At 44.0% G+C, this 18,925-nt stretch overlaps 1 protein-coding gene across 3 annotated transcripts; it reads left to right on the top strand.

The window, feature by feature from the left end:
• Window positions 1-1,770: 1,770 nt before the first annotated feature.
• LOC134572299 (cytochrome P450 2A6-like) lies at window positions 1,771-18,415 on the top strand. Of its 3 annotated transcripts, none has more exons than XM_063431179.1 (10): window positions 1,771-1,825; window positions 2,906-3,100; window positions 4,111-4,273; window positions 10,804-10,953; window positions 11,128-11,288; window positions 11,422-11,598; window positions 15,163-15,304; window positions 15,492-15,679; window positions 16,397-16,538; window positions 18,113-18,415. In XM_063431179.1, the coding sequence occupies exons 2-10, from the start codon at window positions 2,921-2,923 to the stop codon at window positions 18,292-18,294; spliced, it is 1,485 nt and encodes a 494-aa protein (XP_063287249.1). In that variant the 5' UTR covers window positions 1,771-1,825; window positions 2,906-2,920; the 3' UTR covers window positions 18,295-18,415. The 3 variants fall into 3 exon arrangements, with proteins under 3 accessions (XP_063287249.1, XP_063287250.1, XP_063287251.1); XM_063431180.1 differs by having other exon boundaries at window positions 16,397-16,554; window positions 18,113-18,300; XM_063431181.1 differs by lacking the exon at window positions 16,397-16,538 and having other exon boundaries at window positions 18,113-18,228.
• Window positions 18,416-18,925: the final 510 nt, after the last annotated feature.

Genomic DNA, 18,925 nt, shown 5'->3' with positions numbered 1-18,925 from the left:
TGCAGTGTGTGTGTATGAATGCAGTGTGTGTATGAGTGCAGTGTGTGTATGAGTACAGTGTGTGTGTATGAGTGCAGTGTGGGTATATGAGTGCAGTGTGTGTGTATGAGTGCAGTGTGTGTATGCATGCAGTGTGTTTATGAGTGCAGTGTGTGTATGAGTGCAGTGTGTGTATGAATGCAGTGTGTGTATGAATGCAGTGTGTGTGTGTATGAATGCACTGTGTGTATGAGTGCAGTGTGTGTATGAGTGCAGTGTGTGTGTATGAGTGCAGTGTGTGTATATGAGTGCAGTGTGTGTGTATGAGTGCAGTGTGTGTATGCATGCAGTGTGTTTATGAGTGCAGTGTGTGTATGAGTGCAGTGTGTGTATGAATGCAGTGTGTGTATGAATGCAGTGTGTGTGTATGAATGCACTGTGTGTATGAGTGCAGTGTGTGTATGAGTGCAGTGTGTGTGTATGAGTGCAGTGTGCGTATGAATGCAGTGTGTGTATGAGTGCAGTGTGTGTGTATGAGTGCAGTGTGTGTATGAATGCAGTGTGTGTGTGTGTCTGAGTGCAGTGTGTGTATGAATGCAGTGTGTGTGTATGAGTGCAGTGTGTGTGTGTGTGTGTGTGTAGCTGAGCCTTGGTGGGGGGGTGGGCAATTTTTTTTTTTTTTATTATTTTAATAATTTTTTTATTATGATTATTTTGTATTATTATTATTTTGTATTATTATTTTTTGTTTTATTTAATTTTTGTTCGTCCACCCTCCCTGCTTGATACATGGCAGGGAGGGGAGATCCCCTTACTGGTGGTCCAGTGGCATTGGCAGTTCAGTGGGGGTGGGAGGGGGCTGGCAGAGAGTTTACTTACCTCTCCTGCGGCTCCCTCTGTCAGCTCACACTGTAAGTCTCGCGGCCGCACTATGACCCCGCGGCTCTCGCGAGACTTACACTGGGAGCTGACCGAGGTGCTGAACGGACCGGCACGGAGGAGGAGAGAGCTGACAGGAGCTGCAGGAGAGGTAAGTAAACGCTCTGCAGCCCCCACAACCCCAGTCTGTTTTATGGCAATGTAAATTGCCATAATACAGACACTGACTCGAGCATAAGCCGAGTTGGGGTTTTTCAGCACAAAAAATGTGCTGAAAAACTCGACTTATACTCGAGTATATACGGTATGTGCGAATAAGGAATGTGGGGCCTGGGACTTCCAGAGCAGCCCGGGCCCCCCAGGACCGCCATGCCGATAACAACCATCATGGTTGTCATGCCCTGCTCTTATTTACAAATATCCTATTCTACTAGCCATCAACATTGCATTTTCAAAATCTTGTCCTAAAATTATCAGGGATCTAAACACTATAAAAATAGTGGATTAAATAATTACCATCTTAATAAAAGAGTTATATGAATGAAATAAATAATTTCAATTGATACCATAACTGCATCTAACACATTACATGAGCCATAAGTGGATGGAAAAATACAAACTAAATTGATATTAGATCACTTTAAAGATACATGTACGCAAATAAAAATTAGATATATGGTTTAAAAGAGGATATTCTGTTAAGCATTATTGCAGTGTTTTTATATTCCACAATAAAAGGGACATGCAACATATTTCCCTTTAAATATCCAAATATTGGGGAAAAACATGATAAGCCGAGAAGGTGGTATTATTATAGGATTTCCAGGTATTTTGTGAGCAAAGGGTTATTCAAGGATATTGGCAGACCTGGATGGGTTGTACGAGCTAAGTAAATACGATATGTAGTTTGGAGTATAGTTGAGGATAGTCAGTTTCCATTTGCACGCTAAAAACATAGGACGTCCATGTAAGTATTAAAACAGAGAGAAACTGAAGCAAGTGTGGTAAGCCTGGTAGCACCTTTTATTTCAGGCTGTGAGGGGATACATTTGAGAGAGATGAAAGTTGACTTTCAGAGATTAAGGATTCGGAAGGTTCTGAGCTCACAAGGGGTCTTTTGGCATGCCAGGAAGGATAGTACGAGGTGAACACAAAACTATACCAGGAACCAAACCTTATGGTACCCCAAATAAAAGATGAAGCAGGGAAAATCAGACACAAAGGCAAAAAGAAGAAAAAGTTGGACCATTGTGTCAAACGCAGTAGGAAAATCAAGACTCATTTTTTTGAGGGTGACCGTCTTGAGATCAGCCTTGACGAGTGAGTGGGAGACATTATGAGTTGATGATACTAAAGAGGCTCTTGGTGATTTGAGATAAGTAGTGACAAGAAAAGTTTAGATCCGCACAGAGCATGATTTCAATAAAGCCTGGTAACATGGTCATTGTAGCTGCCACTGCATTCACACTTCCCAACAAGCTGTAGGTGGGAGTCACACATGTTGTCAAGATAACTCCAAGTTTATCACCAGGTTTATGTGATGAAGAAGTTGTGATTTGAGTTGTGAGGTTTGCAAAGAAAATGAGGAACGGGGACCTTTCAGTGCTGATGTTGGGTCTACCAAGTGTTTTTACCCAAAATAAAGTATTTTAGAATTTGTCCCCATACATTTCTGAGCCTGTGATGTAAAGTTCACAGTTTAATAGCAAAATAGGCATATTGTTGAATGAAGGCTTTATTTTACAAGTGTGTCGAGCAGGGTCCTCATCAACCTAATGTTCCTGTAACATTTTGTACTTGTCTCATTTATTGTTAAATTTACCCCCTTATAATATGTTGGTGCAATATAAATGCTAATAATAATAATAATAATAAACCACACCATTTTTGCAGTTTTGACCATTTTCACATCAACTATTGAATGTGTCTCTTTGTTGGTAAAATTGTAAAATCCAGGTACGTCCTACACACAATGAACATAGTTATTGGTAGAATAATTGACTCGCAGCATGATAGCAGGGTTATATTTACCAGGTATCATTTTTAGGTATTTCCATTGAACATGGATATTACGTTTCTGGGATCTTTGCTCCTCACCCTGCTGGTCTCCTGTCTCCTGATTTACTCAACATGGAATTTAATGTATCGAAAAAGGAACTTACCCCCTGGTCCGACACCGCTACCTCTGCTGGGAAATATTCTTCAAATCAAGAGGGGAGAGATGGTGAAATCATTGTTAGAGGTTAGTGATCAAATGTATAGAATCTTAACAAAAAAAAAAAAAAAACTACATATAGAAAACCAATAAATTTGAAGAATTATTTACCAGTAACCTGTTCTTGAATGGAATGTGATTTCATATTAAGGAGTTGTTCATTTTTAAGGAAAGTACTTGATATGCAGATCTCTAATGCTATCATTTGAATAGTATGTCACCCATATTCTTGTTCATCTTGAGAATATTTACACAGTTATTAATGGGGAACCAACATTTTTTAAATTATATTTATTTATTCCCTACATTAAACAAATATGTACCGTATTTGTGAGGTCTGTCAATCACCGTCGAATCTGTCAGTCAGCATAGCTAGAGAGCTTTCCATGTATAATATGCGTGCCAGAAACTCACTATTTCTTTTAGAAAATACAATTAAATACATTGTGCGGCTCCTGTTGTGACTGCGACACATTGATTAGTGATACAACATGTTTTTATTTCATTTCTTGAATTTTTTATTAATTTGTTTACTTATCCCTATATTTAACAGACATGTGTTTGTAATATCGGAAAATAAAATTAATTGTATCATCCACCCTGGTAACCTTAGCTCTACCCTGGAACAACGTGATTCCATATCTATCAGGTTCTGTGATAAACTCTGACCTTTGCACTTGGCAGTCAGTACAGAGAGACAAAAGCTGAGACAATGTTACAGTCTCTCCTCCTCTAACGAACTGTGTGCCAGGCTGTGCCAGGACTGACCTGGATTGTGACATCAATTTCTAAATATCTGGTACATTCCAAAGAAAATGGCTTATTGCCAAAAACAATAATGCAAGTCATGGGCGATTTTCATGGTTTTATTCTGTTGTGTAATATCTACAAATGACCAGGGAAGTTTCAACATACTTGTTTCTCTACTATATATGTACTTTTCTTGTTAATAATATGAATAGAGTGTTTTATTATTTATGTTTTGTTTTTTCATTTTATCATATACATTTCGGTCTTTTTTTTTTTTATTGCTACAGTTTGGAAAAAAATATGGTCCGGTTTACACTCTTTACTTTGGTCCAAGGCGTGTAGTGGTGCTATGTGGGTACCAGGCAGTCAAAGAAGCACTAATTGACCAAGCAGATGAGTTTAGTAATCGGGGAAAGCAACCAAACACAGATAGCTTTATCCAAGGACTTGGTAAGTTTTTACCCAGTTTGGTTTCAATTTAATTAACTTATACAGTGGCCATCCATCAATTTATCCAACAAAGAATCCATAGATTAATCCCTCCCATAGACAGTGCAAGTCTTGCTTCTACGTACTTCTTACATATATGTTCCACTTGCCTTGTATTAAGCATAAAATTGTCAAAGTACTAACACACTGAAGGCAAAGCTTGTTGGACTGTTATCCTAAACATACAGTATATGTATGGTCTTCATACATTATCATTTCCTTTACCTGATGCAGGTGTGTTTAGAAAGGGTTTTAATTTCACACCTATTCAGGTAGACATTGAGTGTATAATCGAACTATTATCTATATTCTTGTATAAACCGATGTACATACTTTGCTGGGTTATTATCACGGTAATGTTAGCTGCTATTTATGTTTTTGAGTTCTTAGCACTGTACTACAGGTATCAGAAGTTTACATTTCTAAGAGAGGGCAGTGTTCCTGGTACAGGTAATCCATTAATACCTGAGATCAAGTTTACTGAGTAATAATTATCAGCTTTGCCATTGTTGTGCCATTGTTGTGTCTGGACTCATGGTACCATTTTATTTCCATCTTTTTTTTTTTTAGACAATCTTTATTTTCGTTTTATAGTAGTCATACATCAAAAGGGAGGTACAGGTGTACTTATATCAATAGACATTGAAAACAGGTTAATTGGCTAAAGAAAAAGTTAACATCGGTTTAGTAACAACAATATCTACTATTCATTTGTTATATATGCACCATAACAACCATTGAGGGTAAAACTTGTAACAGTGATTGCTTCCTATCAAACTGGGTGGCAGCGACTGTACAGGGAACCTGGAGCTCGGGGCGTCCCTACCAGAGGGGGCGCTTTGGGGGCAATCCCCCGCTAGCATGTAGGACGTATCGTGGGCGAAATGAGGGGGTCAGTACCCCAGGTGGGTTGCGCATTTATCCAGATGCTTGTACCCGGTGAGATTAATATTTCAGTCATATGATAGGTGAGTACCGTCTTGTTCGTCAGATTATTGCTATCCTTCTGTCTGATGTTATTACGTATGGGTATTCTATGTCGGTAGTTCCGGTCTCTTAGGTCCGATTGTCGGGCGTCTGGTCATGTCTAGGAGCAAATCGCACGTCTGGGTTTGTGCGGGCGGCATTCAGGCATTGGGCCTGTGCATTGTAAGCATTGTCGATGCCGGAGTCCAGGCATCTCAAGGCCGTACAAGTAAGTAGCAGTGGGTGTGGGGTACGGTGGAAGTTGGAACATATGAACACAAGGGACGTCCAAGGAGGGTGGGCGTTTATGAGGTAGAGTGGGTCCCTATTCAGTCGAATGGTCAATTGTCCATTATTCAGTCAGGGGGGGGCGAGACAGGGGAGGAGGGGGAGGGAGGAGAGGGGGGAGGGGAAGGGGGTGAAGGCCTCCGGCTTCCCGCTCCATCCATCATAAGGTACCACAACCACGGCGCCCAGGTACGATCACATTTCTCAAGCCTCCCATAGAGCGCTGCCGTGAGTGATTCCATATGGTGTATCTCTCCCACCTTGTCTAGCCACTGCCAGAGGGTAGGCGCATCCTTCTGTTTCCACCTAGTTGGGATTAATGCCGCTGCCGCGGATAGCAGGTGTTTGAGTAGTGATCTTTTGTATGCAGAGATGGACATGTCTGTGTGGTGAAGGAGCATGGCGAGGGGTTGGAGAGGAATGGTAATATCCGTTATGAGACGGATGGTCTCCCTAATCTCTGACCAGAAGGGAGTGATGTCAGGGCAACTCCACCAGATATGAATAAAAGAGCCATCAGGGGCCCCACACCTCCAGCATTCGTTTGGTATACTCGGGTCTATACGGTGTATAATGTCTGGAGTTCTATACCAGTGTGTGAGGATTTTAAAGCTAGTCTCTTGAAGCTTAGAGCTGATGGAGCATTTGTGAGTCAGTATGAGGATCTTGTCCCATTCCTGCTCCGTGAGTGTAGACCCCGTGTCCGATTCCCATTTCGCGATGTACCTCAGAGGGGGCTGATGTTCGCCGTCAAGTAGGGTCGCATATAGCTGTGAGACCCCCCTTTCCGGATGGATTTGTGCTATACAGAGGGATTCGAACTGCGTGGGCGGTCTGGTCAGGCAATGTTTGTTAGGGAAGGTCGCGTAGTAAGCTCGAATTTGGGCGTAATGAAAGTGATCTATTCCAGATGGTGTCTTGTCCCCCAGTATATCGGTGAGAGGTCTGAGGTGGGTACCCCGCAGCAACTGCCGAAAACTGAGCCAACCGGTGTCTGTGAAGGCGCGTAAGTCTGAAGGTGTGAGTCCCCCTCCCACCCGTGGGTTATGTGTAATGGGTGTAAGGGGACCGTCGGTGGTAGTGAGTTGATGTGTGAACCGTAATTTACACCAGACTCGCAGTGTGGCGTCGGTCAGCGGATTGCCCGTTCGTAGCGCTGTTAGAGTGAGTGAACTGAGCCATAGGCGGGAGGGGAGTACTCCCCCCGCCTGTGTCCGCTCCATGGGGACCCACAGTTTGGCCGTGGGGCGTGCGTGCCAGTCAACAACCCTGAGTAGGTGTGCCGCATGGTAGTATCCCCGGAGGGAAGGGAGTCCCGCGCCTCCTTTACTTTTAGGGCGCTCTAGGAGCTTCCTGCTAATTCTGCTCGCCTTACCGTTCCAAACAAACTGCCGTATCGCTGTGTCTAATGTTTGGAAGAAGGACCCGGGTATCGTAATGGGGATGGCTTGAAACAAGTACAGGAGGCGCGGGAGTACATTCATCTTCACGGCGTTAATTCGGCCAAACCACGAGACGTAGAGGCCCTTCCAACGGTGAAGATCCGCTTGAAGGACTGAAAGGATGGAGAGAAAGTTTAACTGGAACAGGAGTGTTAGGTCACTGGGCAACCAGACGCCGAGATACTTGAGTTTCGTATCACACCAGGAAAAGCGAAACTGCGACTTTAAGTGCGTGACTCTCTCGGCGGCGAGTGAGATCGGCAAGGCTTCCGATTTGCTGAGGTTTAGCTTGAGATTGGAGATCTCACCGAAGATTCGGAAGGCCCGGAGGAGATTAGGGAAGGAGACCGCGGGGTTATCTAGAAAGAACAGCATGTCGTCGGCATAGGCGGCTACTTTATGTTCAGAGTGGTGGTGTCTATACCCGGTGATTCCCCCGTCCCGTCTGACCGCCTCTAGGAAGGGTTCTAGAGAGAGGGCAAACAGGAGGGGGGACAGGGGGCAGCCCTGCCTGGTGCCGTTCCGGATGGCAAAGGGGGCTGAGAGACCGCCGTTAATCCGAATGCGGGCCGTCGGGTTCGTGTACAGGGCGAGGATCCACGAGCGTATGTGGGGGCCAAACCGCATGTGACCGAGGGTGGCTTCAAGGTACTGCCAGTCGACCCGGTCGAAGGCCTTCTCCGCGTCTGTGGAGACCAGGATTAGGCTGCTGTTTGTCGATCTAGCCGAGTGGATCATATGTAGGGCTCGGATGGTGTTGTCTCGAGCTTCCCGTCCTTGAATGAACCCCACTTGTTCTGGGTGGACCAGAGTGGGGAGGACGCGGGCGAGTCTCACCGCGATGGTTTTTGCGAAAAGCTTAAGATCGGCATTGAGGAGCGAGATCGGTCTATAGCTCCCACATTCAGTGGGGTCTTTCCCCTCTTTAGGTATGACCGTGACCGTGGCGCGGAGGGTGTCCGTCGGGAACCGCCCGCCGTCTAGCAAGGAGTTGAGACCCTGTAACAGATGTGGTAACAGTATGTCTTTGAACTTTCGCAAGTATGAGACCGTCAAACCGTCGGGGCCCGGTGCTTTATTCGACTTAGAGCTTTTGAGTGCGGCTGCGAGTTCCTCCCCCGTCAGAGGCTGTTCTAGCTCCTCGGCTAGTTCCTCCGGGAGCGTTCGGCCTACGTGTTCTGTGAGGAAGGCGTTTATTTTGTGCAGGTGTTGGGGTCTATCTGATCGTCGTGTCGTGGTATCTAGATTATATAGCTCCTCATAGAAAAGCCTAAACGTGTGCAAGATATCCGACGGAGTCCTTCTCAGTGTCCCGTCCTTTCCTTTAATCTGGTGGATATGGTGTTGTCTCCGTGTCTGCTGCAGTGAGCGGGCTAGTGTCCTACCGCATTTGTCAGAAAACTCATAAAAGTGTCTGTGGGATTTGCGTAAGGTCTGAAGTAAGTTCTGTGATAACAGGTCTCTAAGCTGCCTTCGTGTGTCTGTGAGGCGTCGGTATGTTTCGTCCGTCTGGTCACTTTTATGGGTTGTCTCCAAGGCGGCTATTTCGCGTAGCAGCTCCTGCGTTCTGGCCGAGCGCTCTTTTTTCCGCCGGGAGCACAATTTAATCATGTGTCCCCGGATCACGCATTTATGTGCCTCCCAGACCGTGAGGGGTGCAGTGTCGGGCCTGACATTGTCATGGAAGTATTGGGTCAGGGTCTGGGTTATTTGTGTGGCGATAGTGTTGTCCGTCAGGATAGTTTCGTTTAGCCTCCAGTGGCGGTCACTGGGTTTGAAGAGTGGTGACTTTATGGTGGCTTGGACCGGAGCGTGATCAGAGTCGTGTTGTAGCCCTATCGAGGAGGACATGAGGAAGGGGAGGTATTCCTGTGCTAGGAAGATATAATCAATTCTGCTATACCTATTATGTGCTGCTGAGTAGCATGTGTAATCTTTGTCATCAGGATGCGCCACCCTCCAGCAGTCCACCAGGCCCGATCTGGACAGAGCTTGCTTAGCTTGCCGGATACAGTGCGGGGGAATGGCGCTAGAGCCCACGGAAGAGTCCATCCGGGGGTCCAGGGGGATGTTGAGGTCACCAGTGAGGATCAGAGTTCCCTCCCGGAACCTCTCCAATTGCACGAGGGATTTAGCCAAGAATCGGTGTTGCCCTTTATTGGGGCAGTAAATTGTAGCGAACGTGTATGTGTGGTCAGCTATCGTGCCCTTAACAAATAAAAATCTGCCCATGGGATCAGCCTGTGTCGCTGAGCTGAGAAACGGGGTGTTGTGGGAGAAGAGGATGGCAACCCCCGCACGTTTAGCATCGGGGTGGTTAGCGTAAAATCCCAATGGAAATCTCCTGTCTTTAATCCGCGGGGTATCAACTCCTTTCAGATGTGTTTCTTGTAGAAAAGCTACTGAAACCTTTTGTGACCATAGAGTGTGCAGCAGGTGGCGCCTTTTATTTGGGGAGTTGAGACCTCGGACATTATGTGTCCTCAGGAGCAAAGGCGAGGGTCTGAAGCCAGACGCCATGTCCGAGCAGCGGCACCGTACTCCTGGAGGGAGCGGGGCGCCGGGGGAAAGGAGGAGGGGGAAAAGGGATGTAAAGGGCAGAGAGGGACAGTAGGGAGAGGGGTGGATGGGAGAGGTTAGGGTGCTAGCCCGTGAAGGGGCTCTGTGGTATAGGCAACCGTAGCCCTAGGTCTATCTAGGGTGACCTAATTTACAAGAGGGCCGGTCGCAGGGGGTCACGGAAGTCTTGCGGGTGTGGTCTGTCAGGATATACCAGGGACCGCGGCCCCTCGGACCACGTTGTCGCTCGGCAAGTCTACTGGGGGTCTCGTTAGGTAGCTGGAGTGGGCGGGCAGGGAATTAAGTCCGGGCAGGTTTAACGCGTATCCCCAGAGGCGTCCTACCGTCAACCTTCAGGTTCGTCAGAGCATCTGGAGGGCGGGCACCGGGAAGGGGGCACTATGTCTTATGCTATGTCTCTGGGGGGGTAGCAACGATAGGGGCCTTCCAGTCATGCCATGGTGGGTCGGGTGTAGTGAATGAATCCGTGTCCTGGTTCACGGGCCGACCCCGGACCAATCGGGGTGGCAGTATATGAGGGTACGTCAGTCGAGCCAGTCCAGGGATCGTCGCACACATAGGCAGAGTTAGTCGGGTGTTCACATACAGTACATATCATGCAACATTTTATTTCCATCTTATTCCATATTCACAATATGATATTTTATTTTCACTTAGTTCTTCAATGATCATTTTAGCTTCCTTTGTGCTTTCAAGCCTTAGTAGCATTAAGCCTTAAACAACTCTATGAATTCACATGTTTTTTTTTGTACTTTGACATACATTAAACCTTATCATGATACGTATTATTGATCTAAGACATATAAACATTTACCATTATATATATCACTGTTCTAAGACACATGTCTGGGGAAATAGCTACCTTTGCCACTAGGATAGAGTGGATTGTGGGGTAACAGCACAATACTAAACTAATACATGTAACTAAATTATTTTAATATTGTTGTATACTAATTCTTGTGGCATTAGTATAAAACATTTATTACAAAATTAACAAAGGGAGTGGAAGACCATTGATCATCATTCATATCAAAGTTATAAGATATATAACCATTTGCCACTGCACATATCTAGATTCTGAGACGCATGACTGTTTAGCGCCATACGTGTCATGGCTCCAACTCTCATAACTCACAGCCATGTAGTTTGAGGGTGTAACAGCTGTTGACATTGTGGTACCAACACCCTCATATGGTGGATGACTGTGTCTTTCAGGGGTTGTTTTCAGTAATGGTGAAAGATGGAAGCAGCTACGACGCTTTTCCCTCACGACTCTGAGAAATTTCGGGATGGGTAAACGATCCATTGAAGAGAGGATTCAGGAGGAGGCTCAGTGTCTTGTGGCTGAACTCAGGTCATACAAAGGTAGGTATGCAGAGATAGAAAGGAGTGTGTGTGTGTGTGTTTGTGTGTGATTGTGTCTGTGTGTGTTATACTGAGATGAAAAACTATACATTTAATTTTCTCATATCTCCTTTAATAGCTTCTAATGTGTTATTCTACACCCTGATTTATTTATTTTACTTTTTGGATCTACAGGGAAGTCCTTTGACCCGACCTCCATCCTCGTACAGTGCGTTTCCAATGTAATCTCGTCCGTTGTGTTTGGAAATCGCTTTGAATATAATAACAAAAATTTGCAGACACTCCTCAGCCTGTTTGCTGCTATCTTCACTGACTTGAGCAGCCCGTGTGGACAGGTAGAGGATAAGATAATGTTCTAATCAGCACTGTGTCTGTCTCTTAGCACTGAAATAATTACTGCAGTTTAGCAGCATACACACAGGAAGGAACGTAGAAACACTTAACATCTTTGTATTTACTGATCTACAGTTAAATGAGATGCTTCCAATGGTCATGAAGTACATTCCGGGCCCTCATCACAGGATAAACAAGAACTTCATCAAGCTCATTGAGTTTGTTTCAAAAAGAGTGAAAAATAATGAAGACACTTTGGATCCCGACTCACCCAGAGACTACATAGACTGTTTCCTGATCAAAATGCAGCAGGTACTGACTCTGCTCAATAACTTTACTGAGCCCCAAGGTGGGGATAACAATTAGTTTAAATTATATCTGTTATAAGTTCACCCACAATTAAACACATATTACTACTAAATCGAAGAGAAAAACTGTTTAATTTAAAAATTGTCACCTGCTAACAAAGCTTTTATTGACACTGCTCTAAAAAATTACCATCCCCACTGCAGCTCCCCACACCTCCTATAACCCACACTACCTGAGCAGCACGCTCACTGCAGCTCCCCACACCTCCTATAACCCACACTACGTGAGCAGCACACTCACTGCAGCTCCCCACACCTCCTATAACACACACTACCTGAGCAGCACACCCCCTGCAGCTCCCCACACCTCCTATAACACACACTACCTGAGCAGCACACCCCCTGCAGCTCCCCACACCTCCTATAACCCACACTACCTGAGCAGCACACTCCCTGCAGCTCCCCACACCTCCTATAACCCACACTACCTGAGCAGCATGCTCACTGAAGCTCCCCACACCTCCTATAACCCACACTACCTGAGCAGCACACTCCCTGCAGCTCCCCACACCTCCTATAACCCACACTACCTGAGCAGCACACTCCCTGCAGCTCCCCACACCTCCTATAACCCACACTACCTGAGCAGCACACTCACTGCAGCTCCCTACACCTCCTATAATCCACACTACCTGAGCAGCACACTCACTGCAGCTCCCCACACCTCCTATAACACACACTACCTGAGCAGCACACTCACTGCAGCTCCCTACACCTCCTATAATCCACACTACCTGAGCAGCACACTCACTGCAGCTCCCCATACCTCCTATAACACACACTACCTGAGCAGCACACTCACTGCAGCTCCCTACACCTCCTATAACCCTCACTACCTGAGCAGCTCACTCACTGCAGCTCCCCACACCTCCTATAATACACATTACCTGAGCAGCTCACTCACTGCAGCTCCCCACACCTCCTATAACCCACACTACCTGAGCAACACGCTCACTGCAGCTCCCCACACCTCCTATAACCCACACTACCTGAGCAGCTCACTCACTGCAGCTCCCCACACCTTCCATAACCCACACTACCTGAGCAGCACGCTCACTACAGCTCCTCACACCTCCTATAACCCACACTACCTGAGCAGCTCACTCACTGCAGCTCCCAACACCTCTTATAATACACATTACCTGAGCAGCTCACTCACTGCAGCTACCCACACCTCCTATAACCCACACTACCTGAGCAGCACGCTCACTGCAGCTCCCCACACCTCCTATAACACACACTACCTGAGCAGCTCACTCACTGCAGCTCCCCACACCTTCCATAACCCACACTACCTGAGCAGCACGCTCACTACAGCTCCTCACACCTCCTATAACCCACACTACCTGAGCAGCTCACTCACTGCAGCTCCCCACACCTTCCATAACCCACACTACCTGAGCAGCACGCTCACTACAGCTCCTCACACCTCCTATAACCCACACTACCTGAGCAGCTCACTCACTGCAGCTCCCAACACCTCTTATAATACACATTACCTGAGCAGCTCACTCACTGCAGCTACCCACACCTCCTATAACCCACACTACCTGAGCAGCACGCTCACTGCAGCTCCCCACACCTCCTATAACACACACTACCTGAGCAGCTCACTCACTGCAGCTCCCCACACCTTCCATAACCCACACTACCTGAGCAGCACGCTCACTACAGCTCCTCACACCTTCTATAACCCACACTACCTGAGCAGCTCACTCACTGCAGATCCCCACACCTCCTATAACACACACTACCTGAGCAGCACGCTCACTGCAGCTCCCCACACCTCATATAACCCACACTACCCGAGCAGCACACTCACTGCAGCTCCCCACACCTCCTATAACACACACTACCTGAGCAGCTCACTCACTGCAGCTCCCCACACCTTCCATAACCCACACTACCTGAGAAGCACGCTCACTGCAGCTCCCCACACCTCCTATAACCCACACTACCTGAGCAGTATGCTCATTGCAACTCCCCACACCTCCTATAACACACACTACCTGAGCATCACGCTCACTGCAGCTTCCCACACCTCCTATAACCCACACTACCTGAGCAGCACACTCGCTGCAGCTCCTCATACCTCTTATAACACACACTACATCAGTAGCACACTCACTGCAGCTCCCCACACCTCCTATAACCCACACTACCTGAGCAGCACACTCACTGCAGCTCCTCACACCTCCTATAACAAACACTACCTGAGCAGCACTCATTGCAGCTCCCCACACCTCCTATAACCCACACTATCTGAGCAGCACGCTCACTGCAGCTTCCCACACCTCCTATAACCCACACTACCTGAGCAGCACGCTCATTGCAACTCCCCACCGCTCCTATAACACACACTACCTGAGCAGCATGCTCACTGCAGCTACCCACACCTCCTATAACCCACACTACTTGAGCAGAACTCGCTGCAGCTCCCACACCTCCTATAACACACACTACCTGAGCAGCACGCTCACTGCAACTCCCTACACCTCCTATAACCCACACTACCTGAGCAGAACATTCACTGCAGCTCCCCACACATCCTATAACCCACACTACCTGAGCAGCACGCTCACTGCAGCTCCCAACACCACCCATAACTCATACTACCTGAGTAGCACACTCACTGCAGCTCCCCACACCTCCTATAACCCACACTACCTAAGCAGCACACTCACTCCAGCTCCCCACACCTCCTATAACACACACTACCTGAGTAACGGTACAAAGATTAAGTTGTTATGATGCTAGGAGGTCCTGGCCACTCTGGCTTTCTCCTTCCAACCAAGATTCCAGTTTTTAAGTGGTAACCAGGGACTGTCTGATTGGATGAGAACATTAGCTGACACTCTTTGTACTAACCTCCTATAGAGTAAACTGCATTAAAACGCCACCTCTTCGTCTCTGTTAATTTTTGTTTTTCAGTTACTTTTTATCAAATATACCTTTTACTCTAATTGTAAAGTGCTATGGAAAATGTTGGTGCTATATAAATTCTAATAATAATAAAAGGTGGTACCTTTCACTCGCAGTTTTCTTAATGGGAAGCTAGTGATAGCCTTAAAGTGTCAGCTGACGGTCTAACCAGTACACAGTCTGAGGCTTTATCACTGAAGCCAAGGACTTCACTGGAAGAATTGGGGACAAAAACGTAATCTTTTTCATGAGTTTGAGATTCCGTAAAAAAAAACTGTCCGTTTTGAAATCTGTAATGCATCGCTGATGTTCCCTGAGAAAATTTTAAAATGAAATAAAAGCAGATGTATCTCTTATTATAAAACACATTTTACCCAACTAACAAGGTTATTCACTAAGGTGACAATTCCAAATGGATTTCAAATTTAAATTAGCCAAAAAACTGGAAACGTGTAAATCAACTATTGTGTCAGTTTAACTACTCTGTGCTTAAATTTGAAATTCACTTTCAATTCTCAGTTTATTAAATAACCCTGCATATATTCTATTCTCTAATTTATTTATTATTTCAAATCTGCTATTTTAGGAAAAACAAAATCCAATGTCAAACTTCCACATGAAAAACCTCCTGATGACTGTTCTGAACCTTTTCTTTGGTGGGACTGAAACCGTGAGCACCACTCTACGGCATGGGTTCCTCATACTTCTAAAATATCCCGAGATAGAAGGTACCAACCAAAATGAGCCTTCGCTGGGAGATTTAATTCAAGGACATTAACACATCTAAGACGTTTCAGTAAAAAAAAAAACTCAAATGAGAATTACCAACTAGTGTTATCATTCGACAGTAGAGTATAAATTCCACAATCACTCACAGGTTTGGAAATAAAACAACCTTTACTTGTTGCTTTACAGCCAAGTTGCATGAAGAAATAGACCATGTGATTGGACAGAACCGCAGCCCAACCATTGAGGATCGGAGCCAAATGCCCTATACTGATGCTGTGATCCATGAAATCCAGAGATTTAGTGATGTTCTCCCAATGAATGTTCCTCACTCGGTCACAAAAGATACGAAGTTAAGAGGATACGATATCCCCAAGGTATGGAGAGAAAAACACTCGACCATCGACAGAATGTCAGATTATTACTTTCATCAAAGATAATTGTATTTACACATTATACTACCTACTCAAAGATTCCACTCATCCTATAACCATTGGGGAATGAATATTAAGCCCTAGAGAGTAGAAATGTACCCTGCATTAGTGTGCATTAGACCTCCAGAGTAAGAGTAGCAAGTAACTTTTGGATCTGTCTGTAGAGCAGGACTTGACATTTTGAAATGTAAACTCTAGTAAAAGTATGTACTTATATAGTGAAGGTATTTACCCATCTCTGAATCCAGCCAAGTAACACACTGTAACTGCACACACATTCCAGGTATGATTATTGGTATATTAGCAACCCATTTGGCAAACACAGTGTTTACACACAATTATTAGTGAATTGAACAGGTTTCATCATGCCATCCCACCCTTAAAATATTTTAATATTCCAACTATTTGTGTTGGTATTTGCAAATTGTAAATCAAAGTCAAACAGCAGCATCTGAGGAGATGCACTTAGAATTCTGCGTAAAGTCAATTCTCACATGCAAGAAGATTTTAGTTTTGTATTTACATGAAAATAACAGCACTGATAGAAGTAATGAGAAGAAAACTCAAAACAAATGAGGGTAAATGATGGTTGCACCAACTCCAACAGTTGACCACAACTATTATTTTTCTCCTCTCTTATCATCCATCCCACCCCAACAGGGCACTGACGTTTACCCATTACTTTGTGCCGTTCTTCGAGACCCCAAACAGTTCACCACTCCCAACAAGTTTAACCCGAACCACTTTCTGGATGAACATGGGCACTTCAAGAAGAACGAGGCTTTCATGCCATTCTCTGCAGGTAACGGCCAAATAACGTAACTACAAAAATATAATATTTACATATGAGAACATAAAAACATGAGACTTCAACTTTTATTATGAACTCCATATCCATCCAATAGGTTACACCAGCAATAACACAAAACATAATGTCCATTTGTACACAGAATAATAAAATAACAAGATTAAACAAATCTTCGAATACACACGCCATGCTAAGCTCTTCACTACAAACTAGGGTATTAAACTCAGAGAATTGTAATATGAAAAATGGATTTAAAAGCAAATATTATTGTAAACATTTTGTGCAACTTTTTAAAGAAAAAACATATATACCATAAAGATAAATTATATTTTCAATTGTGTGATAGAATAGGAAGCAGGATTTTAAAAATAATGCTTTGGTTTTCACGATCCTAATATTATTCTAAGGATACTAGGGAATGGTATCACTTTGTCTGATACCAGCAAAGTCTATTGTATGTGCAGAAGCCCTATGAAGGGTTAAATGTGAAAGGGTTTATAAAATACCCCTTCCTGTCTTACTGGAGATTCTTGGCTGATATCAGCATATCTAATGGCTAGTGTAGGAACTCACCTATTGAGGCTTGCCTTGACGTGGCTGGTGAGCTTATATATTCAAATGGCCATTGGAATAAAAGCTAAAGAGCCTCCATTTTGTTTAAATGTACATGGGGATTTAGGCCAGAGTGCAGGTAACATTCTCTTTGTTTTTACTAGGGAATGGTGCCTATCCCTTCCTCATTGGTCCAAACTCCATAATAAAAAGAAGGCCCGAGAACTCCCCATCCTTTTGTTAATGATACTGAAGGAAACTCAGTTTACCTCCCTCACCAAAAAGAGGACAAACAGATATTCAATACCCTTAGTGCCTAGGAGTTTCTAGGTACCATTTCACCAAAGCCCCCAACATTTAAATTACTCACTTCGCTCACCACTAATAAAGATTAGGGAGGAATGGGGGGCACAATATAAACCAAGAAACCTGCTAGTAGAATATACGTCATACTTATTCTTTTTTCTTTTTCAACTCTAATGAAAAAAAATAAAAACCATTTGAAAAAAAAAAAAAAAAAAGGAATTAGGAAATATAAAAATGTATTCAAATTCTTGAGGGTTCAAACTTTACACAGTCATAAAACCTGACATTATAAGATTTTATAATGGAATTCTAATACCCACATTGCCCTCCATATTCCAATTGAGTGGGAGGCGGGGGGGGGGGGGAGTGAAACATTGCTGGTATTTTCTCTACTTCTTCGATGGGACCACACGTTTAAAAAAAAAAAAATGTTTTTTTTTTGTGTGAGGTTTTTTGCCAATTTGATTATTGTTATTGTTGTTTTTAAGAACCACAGTGCATAGCTATAGTCAATGAAGTAGCATTGACAGGGTTAAATGAAAAGTAGCTAAATAAAAAATAGCTAAAATTAAAAATGGTTAATTGGAAGATAGACAGACAGACAGACAGACAGACAGAGACAGAACAGAAACAGACAGAGACAGACAGACATTTTTTCTTCTGTGTTCAGATTATTAAATACCCGTTATTGTATTCTTTTATTTCTCCAGGGAAGCGGATCTGCCTGGGGGAGGGTTTAGCACGGATGGAGCTCTTCCTCTTCCTGACTACCATCTTGCAGAACTTCAAACTATCCTCAAAAACACAATTCACTGAGTCTGACATCACCCCTAAAATGAATGGATCCGTAAATTACCCAATTCCGTATCAGCTCTCATTAATTCCTCGTTAGATAAGACAGAGAAATTAAAACCATATTAGATTTCAATAATAAAATGTCTAATTTCCTATTTTACAGAATGATTTTGAGGTATGTTGAAGTAAACCAATCTAAGCAGTGACTGGTGGGGAAATTAAGCAATTTTTAAGATAAAATAATCTATGTATTACCATATAGCATTTATGTCTTCTGTTGATCATTCGTAAATCTGTTTACCAGTTTTGTTTTTTAATAAACAAAGTTTGAACAGAAAGAGTTCAAAGATTATTTTTTTGCACAGAGTGCAGCTGAAAGCTTGTTTATACACAGACTCTGATTGGCTGCAACCTTCGAAAATCCGTAAATCACTGAATATTTAGAAACTGTGTTGCAAATCCAAGATGGAAGCCTCCACAGTAAAACACTCACAAATGTTAAAAAATAAATGTCTGCTTAATTTAGCTTGGTTGTTTAAAAATAATACTGCTATATTTGTTAGATAAAAAAACAACAGTATTAACTTGCAACACCAGTGGTAAAATAGGGGAAATTAACAATAATAAATTACCCCTTAAAGGTAGTGTGAAGACTCCCCTGGATCTTCAGAAATATAAACATGGATTAAAAATACACAACCTAAAATACATAAAAGCAGAGAGGGACA

Source organism: Pelobates fuscus, chromosome 9 (genome assembly GCF_036172605.1).
Source record: "Pelobates fuscus isolate aPelFus1 chromosome 9, aPelFus1.pri, whole genome shotgun sequence".
In the NCBI taxonomy this organism is placed as follows: Eukaryota; Metazoa; Chordata; class Amphibia; order Anura; family Pelobatidae; genus Pelobates; species Pelobates fuscus.
This window is presented reverse-complemented; position numbering and strand designations above follow the sequence as displayed.

Excerpts from the sequence above, each read along its gene's own strand:
- LOC134572299 (XM_063431179.1), top strand. The coding sequence starts at position 2,921 with ATGGATATTACGTTTCTGGGATCTTTGCTCCTCACCCTGCTGGTCTCC. Across the intron at positions 11,289-11,421 it reads TGAGCAGCCCGTGTGGACAG|TTAAATGAGATGCTTCCAAT; the intron begins GTAGAGGATAAG and ends ACTGATCTACAG. Across the intron at positions 16,539-18,112 it reads TTTCATGCCATTCTCTGCAG|GGAAGCGGATCTGCCTGGGG; the intron begins GTAACGGCCAAA and ends TTATTTCTCCAG.